General features: G+C 46.2%; 1 protein-coding gene across 1 annotated transcript; it reads right to left on the bottom strand.

Moving 5' to 3' along the window:
• Positions 1–1,192: 1,192 nt before the first annotated feature.
• LOC102013784 (cell division control protein 45 homolog) lies at positions 1,193–11,032 on the bottom strand (the record flags this gene model as incomplete). The annotated part of the gene is given in 8 exon segments (XM_005415119.2): positions 1,193–1,354; positions 1,893–1,991; positions 2,466–2,597; positions 3,407–3,526; positions 4,929–4,979; positions 6,697–6,758; positions 9,346–9,394; positions 10,977–11,032. Coding segments are annotated over 8 exon segments (731 nt in total), but the record flags the coding sequence as incomplete, so codon positions are not given.
• Positions 11,033–11,841: the final 809 nt, after the last annotated feature.

The raw sequence follows: 11,841 nt of genomic DNA, 5'->3' as shown, positions 1-11,841 counted from the left end.
CATAATCCCATTTACATCGAAGGTTTAGAAGAGCTAATCTACAGAAGTGATTGCCTAGGGCAGGGAGGGATGAGGGATTTGGGAGGTGATGGCTAAGGGGTATAGGATTTCTTTTTGAAAGTGCTCTGAAATTAGATACTGGTAATGTTGCATAATGTAAGTACGTTAAAAGCCATTGCACTCTATACTTTAAATGAGTGAATTTATGGTATGTGAATTATATCTCAATAAGGCCATGTTAAAAAAAAAAAAAGTACTCTGGAGAAGAACCAGAAATCCCACAAGCAGCTCCCCCCACTCCATATTTTTTACACAAAATCAATAGAAATAGCAGCTCTTGGAAATTAGAAAAGCTATCTAAATCATGCATCTTCCTAGTCAGGGGCGTAAAACTCACAAATAAGCAACAGAGAAGGACTCAAGTCCTTTGAAGTCCTCTCAAAGTCACTAACAGAAAAAAGAACAAGGTGCACAGTAACATCCTCCTCAGCAATAACAGTAGATAGGCCAGGCACGGTAGCACACACCTATAATCCCAGCACTTGGGAGGCCGAGGGAGGAAGATCACAAAGTCAAGGCCAACCTGGGCTACACAGTGAGTTCAAGGCCACCCTGAACTACAGCGCAAAACCTTGTCTCAAAAACAAACAAATGAAATAAATAAATTTTAAAAAGTAAGCTAGAAAGATGTGAAACATGCCCCCAAAAGATCAAAACTGGCATGTTTATTTCATGGTACACTAAAAAGCATGGGAAAAAATAACAGAGAATATGTCAGGGAGTGAGAGAAGAAAGGATTAGAAATCAAAAGATTGAGAAGTGAAGAATGAATTAGAAGAACAAGAGTGCCGTCCTCCCTGCCTCAAATCTTAGTAGTTTTCCACACAACGCAGACAGAGTGCAGGCACACTCTACAGGGGACATGGGTGGGGGACTGTACACAAGGACTAAGAGATACAGAAAGTGAAAAACAGAAAACTATTTTAAATTAAAAGAGATGAAAAGGACTCAAGACAAACCCTGCACTGGAGACAGGCAGGCAGCGTGCTGAACTCTGACTCACACTTGCAGTTTCTGCAGGACCATCACTGTCTCACCCAGGAAGTTCCCCGCAACCAGCCCCCCTGTGCAGCGTGAGGCTGCAGACTGCAGGCAGCCTGAAGGGGGCAGCAGACCCTGCCACACCTACTACCTGGAGAGACTGTCCAGAGCCTGTATGAAGTGATCCGTCCCGGAGCCATCCTTCTCAGGGCTTTCCATTAGAGACATGGTGGCAAAGACCACGTCGCTGGCCAGGAACTTATGCTTGAAACCAAAATGGATGCTGAAAGTCTGTATACGCATGTCCTTCATCCTGTCACAAAAGGAAGTAATGTCGCTGTCACTCTCAAGTCATGAACAAGCCCTCTTGGCCAGCAATATTCTCATGACGCTCTGGTCAGAGGATGAGGTAGGTCAGAACATACAGTCACAGCAGCCTTTGGGCCCATGGTATAGGCAGGCTCCTCTCCCTTACCCCAGCACGCCAGTTGGCGGGGCAAGAGCAGCCAGGCACAGGACCTTCAGTGGTGCCCAAGGAGCTGGTTAGGCAGAGCTTACCTAAACCTGGCCCTAGTGGCCCATTTCCCTTCTGCAATGAGGAAGGAGTTGGGCTGATCTCATAAGTCCACACCATAGTCCAGGATTTAAGGATCCTAAGGCTCGTAGGCATTTGAAGAAGGTCAATTTCTTAACCCAAAGAGAAGACAAACATTCGGGAATGACCAAACTCAGGTCCTGCTCACTTGTATATTCTTGGGGTCATTAATTTATTTTTATATTATTTTATGAGTATAATTAAAGTAGAAACCCTAATTTTAAAACAGTTTAACCCAGAAAAAAAATGTGCTTACCCAAATTTATTTGCAGATTCTTCAATCATTTCCCGCAAATTCTCCTTCAAAGAGATGTCCATGGACTGAAACTTCTGCTTCACCTGTTTCAGGGGAAGCCTGAAAAGAGTAAGTAGAAGCCACATGAATGAGATCGTAGAGATAGTAAACAGAATAGAAGGACACCTGCAAGCGGCGTCACTATGTAGGCCACAGAGGGATGTCTTAGCACCGTGATGGCAAACCTTTTAGAGACGAATGTCCAGACTAAAACCCACTTGTTAATCACAAAGTGCCAACATTGCAATTAAAGCTGAATACTGAGGTTTTAGTTTAGGGAAAAAAAAAAAAAAAAAAACTCATACATTAACAGCTTTTGTCTTAAGAGAAACACAAATAACACGTGTGCCATAGGTTCATCACGTCTGTGGACCTAGCACATTCACTGATAATGTTTTCGGATCTGGAGAGGAGGAAGTGATGAAGGAATGGGTAGCAACTGCATTTTACAACCCTGTGAGTCACAACAGAGCAGAAGGGCATCTCCATAGAAGGCTGGAAGGTGGAGGGCTGCAGGCCCAGGCAGTCACTCACCCCATGTCTGCAAGAAACTCCTGAAGCCGCTTCTGCCCATGCACAGACCAGAGCTTGAACCTGGCCGCGGTGTAGCTGGTATTGCACAGACTGTCGTAGAGGGACCAGTGGTGGTAGAGAGCCAGGCAGAGGCTGGGCCCAAGGTCAAGGAACAAATGCGGTGTCTGCTACTTACCTGGAGCAGCAGTGACCCACAACCTTGGCAGTGCACAGCCTCACGCACAGTTCTCAGCAGATGGCCTGTTGTGTTCTCGGAGCCTGCCTTGAGGGGCTTGCTCCTACAGCCAGGTTGAACAAGGGCAAACTGGAGCAATTTGACCCATATAGAAAGACTATGAGCTCATGGGTACACACCATTTTCCCCTTTTGATAGACAAACTGAGGTCCAGGGGGTTTGCAGAACCCTCTACTGTGGTCACAGGGAACAGTCATAGTGACACAGAAGGTGGAAGGCTAGGAATTCCCAGCTCTGGCTACCATACTGTCCTGTCCCCTCCTACTCCACCTATTCTTTCCCAGAGCCTTCTGACAGGACCCTACAAAACACTCCCAGCCTCACCTTTCTCCTTGAACTTGCCTTTCACTACCCATGGCCCCAGGACTGAGGCTGTGAGCACTGACAGGCTCCACCATAGGCCTCTCCTCCACAGCATTCAGGCTGACCCTGTCTGTTTTCCACAGTCATGCTGGCACCTTGCCACTGCTCCTCTGGTGTCTCCTGTCCTCGATGCTCCCCCCCTTGCTGCTTGACTATGACCCTCATGGGCTGCCATCTTCCCTGCCTCAATTCAGCAGTTTCCTATCCAACGCAGACATAGCTCTAAGGAAGGCAGGTATACTCTATAGGGGAACATGGGTGAGGCCTGCACATAGGACTAAGCAAAACAGTATCTGCTGAGCAAAACACTGCCTGTATCTGAAGGGCCTGAGCACAAGGATACTCGTACTCAAAGGAAATCCGGGTACAGTCCACAGAAAGGGTATTTTCCTCATCTTCATTCCGGTGGTTGTGCCGGGACACATGGCGCTGCAGGATGCCAACGTCAGTCACATACTTCATTCTGGAAAGAAAGTACTACAAGCTGGGCAGCACCCTCCTGTTCTCAGGGGTTATCCACCATTCAGGACACTCCTGCAGAAGACTGAGGAAGCCTGGTGATGCCCTGCATAGAAACTAAGTAGCTGGGGAATGTGAGTGGTCCCCGTTGGGTAGAGCAAGCTCTGGCCTCACCACCTTCCCTGATGAACAGGCCCTGTGGAGCCATAGTCAGGCCTACTAGCCCATGCAGACAAGTAGACAGACTCCATAAAAGACAGGCATCTCCCTAGCAGAAGCTGCAGACTCACAAAGGCATGGTAAGAGTGGACAGCACTTGAGGTGCCAAAGGGCTGCCAATCAGGATGGGGACAACAGGGCCTCACTGAGGCCACAGGCCAGGGATAGTACCTGCTACTACATGCACTGCTCTTTCTAGATCTTACGTTATCCACACAGGACCCCGTGTTACCCTTGAGAGAGAAGGATCTGAGGTACAGCAAGGCAGTAGGCTGTGGCAACATGGCAGTCCAGATAGTGGCCCCAGGTCTAAAACTCAGGTACCTCAAACTCCTTGGGCCACCCAGCAAGACAAAGACAGGGACAGGGTAGGGCAGGCAGGACATGGGTAGGGGGAGGTCTGTACAAAGTGCATGAGCAGTCTACTGACCAAGTGGAAGCTATACTAGGTGACAGCTCAGAGACATCTGTACGGGTCTCCTGGGGCAGTGTTAGTTCCTAAGGGTTCATGTCCCTGTCAATTCTCTTAGATGAGCCACTTCACGGCCAGAGAAGGCTGAGCTGCCTTGTGAGGGAGAAAGGATGGGAGATGCCACACAGTGCTGTTCGAGGTCCCATGCCCTTCCCAATAGTATTACACTGGGGCAGCCTTTCAGCCTGTGGTCAGAATCTAAATGAAGGGAGGCCTGACATAGCCACTGACACACAGAACAGACTTTTACACCAGTCTTCTTAAAAATCCTCTAGAGACATCCCCCCGCCTTTGTGATCAAACCAACACTCCCAGGCAGGACACTCAGGGCCCCCACAGTCCCTTCTTCCTCTCCTTTACTTCATCTGTGTCTCCCTCTTAATCTCCACCATGCTTGGGCCACACTCCAACACCTGCCTCTCAGCCCTGCACAAGAATAGGGGAGACTATGCTCCCTCCTCCCAGTGATGGCTCCACCTAGTGGACTCCATGGGGTGACAAAGAGGCCAAAGCAGGCCAGAGCCATTGGCAAAGGTCTGGGTACTCGGCCCTTCCTTGATTACAAGAGTCTGACTCAAGAAGGAGGACCAGCCCCTATGCCTTCTCCATAGGGCCCTACAGTGACACTGTTTCCCATCTCCTCACTGCAAACTCAAGGGCTGTCACTTGGTCACTGTACAGGGCTGATCCCAGAAAGCAAAGTGCATGTCCTTACTGGGTGATCCTGTCTTGTACCCACTGGTCCGTCAGTCCAACGATGGCCCACCTGGAAGTAAAGGAGTCGATGGAGCCAGCTGCAGCCACCCAGGCTTGAAGAGGCCTGTGGTATGGAGCCACGAAACGGGATGGGCAACGCAGGCTCAACATTCCCAGGAGCAGCTTGGCAGTGTGGCCCCTGGATTATGGCAGCATCCCTGCCCAGATCTGTAAGTAATGATCTTTGAACTTATTTTCTATTGTGGTGACATATTACATTTACACCTTCCATATAAAAAAACAGGGGTTATCCCAGGCCAGGTTTTCCCCAGGATGTCAGAGCATATATGTTTGGGTGCCCAGCACAAGAACAATAGTCAGGCAGGGGTGAACTGTACATGGGTCAGGCCAGAGCCACTAAAGGTATCTGCCAGTGTAAACAAGTTTCCTCTGAAAGGGGCTCCTGATCACAAATCAGACATGTAGGCATTAGGCCATCTGCCAGGTAAAAGAGGTGATCCATGAAAAGCAGACTGTAAACATCTAGCTCCCCTCCATTTTCAGGTAGGGCCAGATTGCTAGAGACTCTGGTACAGAGGCCCTAACTTAGCTGAGGGAGAATCAAAACAACATGGCAGTCAGATGCTATGTCATAGCTACAGGGCTCCTACCTGACCTTACTGCAGGGCCGTTGAAACAAGACTCTCATCCCAGTCCCCCGGTTTAGGATTCCCACACCACAGAGTAGAACCTCAGGCTGAGGGACTAAGATCTGGCTGAGAACAGTTGGTGTATACATGGCAGGGGTGGCTCATGTACAGGGATGAGAGCAGAGGACTGCCATAGGCTGAAGAACCAGAGTGCTTGAGTCAAGGCAGACAGAGAACCCCAGACCTCCTGTAAATACCCTGGCTACCCTGAGGCCCTGCTTCCATGAAGACAATTACAGTTAGCACTGTGGATGGTCAGAGCCAGGAGCAGCCACAGTAGAATGTCATTTTGCAGAGAAGGAAACCAGGACCTAGAGCAGAGAACAAAGGTGGTAGAGCCAGGCCAGACCCATGTTCTCATCACTCAGACTGTGAACTTTGTTTCTAGATCAAACCAACGTGACAACAACACACACCTACCGGTCTGTGTGCTAAAGGCCCTGCCTGCAGCCTGCCCAGAGAAATCAGAGGCAGGGACATTTTTCTTTCTCTCTCTCCTCCTCATCCCTCTTTTTCTCTCCCCCTCTTTCTTTCTTTGCAGTATGAACTAATCTCAGGGTTTCATACAAGCTAGGCAAATGCTCCTCCACTGAGCTATATCCCTAGACTTTCTAAAATTTTTATATTGACATAGGGTCTCACTAAGTTGCCCAGACTGGGACTGAATTTGTAATCTTCTTGCCTTAGGCTCCCAATTAGCCAAGATTTCAGAAGTGTGTCACCTCACTCAGCTTACAGAGATGGTTTTCTTATCAGATTTTACCACATGCCAGGGTTGCAGGGAAGCCTAGAAGGACTGTCTCATTCAATTCTTATGCTCCTTTGGTTGCCTGACTTACCAAGCACAAGGCTAAACGGCAAGGGTAGGAAAGATGGAGGTGCACCTGAGCTCTATTCTGTATGCTCCCTGAGTTTGTATGAAGCACCAAGAACCTCACAGGAAGAAGACCAAGGTCAGCTACAATCCCATAAGGGGTTGCATCTGATATTCCCAGTGGATACAAGAGAGGCCCTTATGGGGATGACTTGAGTTGGTAATAGGACTCCCAACACTGACACTGTGTGGGGGTTACATACCACAACATGTCGTTCAGGTCCTTGGACAGCATCCATGCCAGGTCAAACATCACTATGGCGGACTGCAAAGAAGCACAGAAGCCTGAGGGCAAATGTGGTTGTGCTTGTGGGAGAAGCAATGGAGCTGGGCCAGACAAATAACCCCCAGCTGAGGCCCTGCAGGGTGTGGATTCTAGCCAGATGTGAGAAAACAACCCACACTAAAACAAGAGGAGGAAGACTGAGAATAATTTAGCTGACCTGCACATTCTCTGCTATCTCAAGTCATTATTACCTATGTCCCTCATCATGCTGGAAGGGAAGAATGGAAAAATCTACACCCGGGGGCAGCCTAAGCACAGCACAGGGACGTCTACATATCTCACAGGGTCCCTGGGTGATGCCTAAGGCAGGTGCTGACACCTGGTGGTCAGGAGACCCCACTGTCAACTTCAAAAACATTTCCAAGGTCAGGTAAAACATGGCCATGGCAACAGTTACCTGGATATTAAAGAAAGAGAGGGGCCGGGGATTTAGCTCAGAGGCACAGTGACTGCTTGGCATGCGCAAGGTTCTGAGTTCGACTCCCAGTACCAAAAAAAAAGAGAGGAGCTTGGAATATACCTCTGTAGTAGAAGGCTTGCCTAGCTGCACAAGGCTCTGGGTTTGATCCCCAGTACCCCCAAATAAAATTTCAAAAAGACAAAAAAAGAAGAGCAACCTCCACATATTAAACAGGCATAGGGGTGCATGTCAGCACTCAGTAGGCTAGGACAGGAGTGTGAGTTCAAAGTCAACATGGGCTACACAAGGAGTTCAAGGCCAGTCTGGACTATATAGTGAGTCCTGTCTTAAAAACAGTACCCCAAAAGTGGGAGGGGCCTCAGGACCCTTGTAAGGATGGCCTTCCCAACAAGGATGTCCACAGATGGATGTATTCAGCAACTTGTGATCAGATGGATGGGTGTCCTAGATCATCAGGGGAAATAGGTGTGTGATCAGAAGACTCTAAAGTCCTCTGAGCCATGAGATGCTGAGCTTCCTCCAGGAGACGGTTTCCAAGGGAAGCATCTACATATGTATCTGAAGGGAAGGGATCTCATCTGAGCAAATGTCAACACCCTCGCTACCCACTGCTTAGAATTTTCTTTGGAAGGATGAGCAGAGGCCCAGTGGAAGTCCCTTCAAAGAACAATGGAACCCTGAGAATAAAGGAGACATGGGAAATATAGCACTCAGAGTTCAAGGTCCAAGGGTCATATTCTAATATAGGATGTTCTAATATTCTAATATTCTAATGTTCTAATGTTCTAATGTTCTAATATTCTAATATTCTAATATTCTAATATAGGATGATTGGAAACTTATTTTCTAGGCCTATTTAAGGCCCTGAGCTCTGCTCAACATTAACAGGGTCAACAGAGTAGGTTTTCTGTACTGAATTCTACTCCATAAAACACACACAACCACACAAAATGATGTATCAGTATGAGTTTAGCATTTTATCTTCTTGCACAGAGATTAATACAGATTTGTTCTATATTACTGATGGACAAAAAAATAATAGCTGTTGTTCTCTGAGCACAAACTGAATGCATGGGACATTCCTAAAAAATTGCCTCTCATGATGATTACAGATGCTCCTCAATTTATGATGGGGTTACATCTTGATAAACCATTCAGAAACTCTAAGTATCATAAGCTGAAAAATGACTGAGCATGCACCCAACAGCCTAGCTTAGCAACCCAGCACACTGTACAGAATTGGTTGTTTCTTATCATAACCTCCTGGTTGACTAGGAGTTTCAGCTTACTCTCACTGCACAGCATTGCCAAAGCATGTCATTAGCCCAGGAAAAGATCAAATTTCAATTTTATTTTATGAAATAAAGTACTGACCTAGGGGCTGGGGATTTAGCTCAGCAGCAAAAAGCGCCTGCCTGGCATGCGCAAGGTCGTGAGTTCGGTTCCCGGTACCGGAGAAAAACCAAAAATAAAATAAAATAAAATAATAATAAAGTACTGATCTATTCTAGAATTAAAAAAAAATAAAGCCAATATGATCTTAAAAAAAATTTAGAGCTGGGCGTGGTGGCGCATGCCTGTAATCCCAGCACTCAAGAGGCCAAGGCAGGAGGATCACCATGAGTTTGAGGCCAGCCTAAACTACATAGTGAGTTCAAGGCCAGCCTGAATTACATAGAGAGATCCTGTCTCAACAAAAGAAAACAAAAGAAAACAAAACAAAACAAAATGTAGCCAGGCACAGCAGTGGCATGCACCTCCAGTCCCACCTATTCAGCAGGCTGAAGCAGGCTTGCCGGAGCCAAGGCATTCAAGATCAGCCTAGGCAACATTGTGAGACACTGCCTCTGACTTAAAAAAAAAAAGGTACAATTTCTACTGAATATGTATTGTTTTCACACCATCAAAAGCTGAAAAATCATAAGATAGAAAGCCATTATAAGTTGGAAACAATCTATAGTCTCTCAAAATGTAAGGCTCAGAGAGGCTGCATCATTTTCCCAAGATCACACCATAAGAAGCCATGGAACTCCAATTCAAACCATGTTTTTGTGGCTTTAAAATCTTTTAGCCCCTTCTTCATGTTTTAGGACACTGATTGCTAGAGTCAGAAGTTTATGGTGAATTATACCTATTCATACTTACGGATGTCCCATGATATTCGTACTGCTCATAGTCAAAGAGGATATCTCGTCTGTAATGACATAAAATGTGAGCCTTATTAGAAAGCAGCAGTGTAAGAAACCAAATATTTGGAAAAATGCTAAAACTTCAGTCTTTAAGCCACACATGGTGGTATACACCTATAAAGCCAGAACTTAGGAAGCTGAGGCAGGAGAATCACTATGAGTTTGAGGCCACTCTGAGCTACATAGTGAGTTCAAGGGCAGCTTGAACTACATGGTGAGACCCTGCACAGCCTTCAAAGAAATAAAAATAAATCATGGTACCACTATTTTCTCTTATTGACTCTTTAGTAGAATGCATATGTACAACACTGGGAAGGCAATAAAATCCACACAAATTGTTTATGACAACGTACAAAGTAAAAAGATATGGTCCCAAAATTCCAATTCTGAAAAAAAATCCAATTCTAAGAAGTTATCCCAAAATAATTCAAAGCAACAAGACAAAACATGTTGGGGGTACAAAGTTAGACACTGAAGCCTTATTTGTAATCCCAAAATATTGGGTGTGCTGGGATTACAGGCATGCGCCACCACTACAGCTCAAAAAGGAGTGAAAAATCTGATATTTGTGTGTGTGGTGCTAGGAACTTGAACCCAGAGGCTTGGATCTGACCAGTGCACATTGTACATGTGTGGAAATATCACACTGAACCCATTAACATGTACAGTTAACACGTGCTAACAAAAAATTAAAGATTAAAAGAAGACAGGAAATGCCAATTAAGTACTAAGCGGTCTATAAAGGCTGTTCAGATCGATAATGGTTACATTACACAGAAAAGTACAAAATTAGATGCATATTTTGATTATGTAAAATAAGCACAAGTATGGACAATTCAGGGAAAAAAATTCAAACCCAGAATCTCTTTGAATTAGGAGGTGAGATTAAGATATTCTCACTTATCTTTCCTTATAGTTCCAGAAATGGTTTGAGTGCCCTTTTGTAAGAGGGGAAACCTTCTCCCACCGCCAGCAGGAGCACAAGCTCTCAGCTGGAACAGCAGAAACCACAGCTGCGTCACCCAACAAGACTTTAAGGAAGGGGTCAACAAGAAATTCCCCAGGGTGCCTACCTCACAGTACTGCTCCATGTTCACCTCAAGCTGGAATAATCATTCCAATATTTTAATTTTAAAGCACTCTGTTTTTTCTGACATTTGCAATAGGAAGAGGTGTTATGAATAACTTAGCTTCTGTTCATAGATTTCTTTCTATGAAGAGTTTTGCACAGCTAGCATCTACTTGACGAATAAGCATTTCATAATGAAAGTATCTACACTGAAAAACCTGACAAAAATAAAGAGCCAAAGGCCATCAACCCTAACAGATGGAATGGATTTGGGCCTGTTCTGTTCACCTTGGGACCAGAAAGCAGTACAGACAGTGACACAAGCTTGTCTCCAATGAGGTGGCCACATGGTGACTCCTGGAGTGGCTGGCCCTGAGGTTCTAAACTAAAGGCTTTATCTTCAGGTGAAAATAAACAAACTCCATACAGCATCTTGGAAAAATAAAAGGTATCAGTGGTGCTACAGAGCCCAGGGAGAACAGGCACTGGGGAGATTACAGATGCTAGACTCGACTCACCTCCGGGCCTCCCACTCTCTCCGCTGCCTCCTCTTCATGGTTCGCTCCACTACCTCCTGAGGCGGGGATACAGACAACAAAGGGTTGAACAAAGGCAGGATTTTATCCCTGCAGCCTGAGAAGGGTTCAGTTTGGTAGAAGCTGCTGGGCTCAGACCTCTGCAGAAGAAGAGGTATCAGCTCCATCCCCCAGGGATGCTCCTAGAGGATGGAGGAGTTGAGGCAGAGAAAGGCCGGGACCCCTTCGGGCCACTCTCACTGCAGACACCACGGACAGAAAGCAGAGGCTTCTTGAGGACCTGCTCAATGTTGTATTCTGTATCCCCCGACTCCAGCTATCCACCACCCATAGCACCATGGGATCCAAAACAAGTTCCCACTGCCTTGTACCCGAGTTTCCATCAGGATTTCTAAGCGCTAGTGTTTCTTCCATTCTCCCACATGCTACCAATGATTCTAATTTTACATGGACAATATCATTTAATTCTCACCACAAAAGGACGGATAGCACAGTGGCTATAAAAATCCATGGGCCTAGCCAGTTGTGGTGGCACACACCTATAATCTCAGCACTCTGGAGGTTGAGGCAGGAGGATCACCATAAGTTCGAGGCCAGCCTAGGTTACTTTCACCACTGAAAACACTCCCATACAATCCAGCAAAGGCTAAGCTGGGCTTGGACTGCATAGTGAGAACCTGTCTCAAAAACAAAAAATCCATGGTCCTGAGAGTTCTGCTTCTGGAAGATGGAATAGAAATCTTTTTCCCTATGTGTCTGCTAGGTATACCTAAACCCCTGGGTATTATAAGTAAAAGAAATTAAGAGCCTGAAAGGTAGAGACAAAAGCAGAGTAATCAGGGACCTG

Source organism: Chinchilla lanigera, unplaced genomic scaffold (assembly GCF_000276665.1).
Source record: "Chinchilla lanigera isolate Chin_1 unplaced genomic scaffold, ChiLan1.0 scaffold00410, whole genome shotgun sequence".
NCBI lineage: Eukaryota > Metazoa > Chordata > Mammalia > Rodentia > Chinchillidae > Chinchilla > Chinchilla lanigera.
This window is presented reverse-complemented; position numbering and strand designations above follow the sequence as displayed.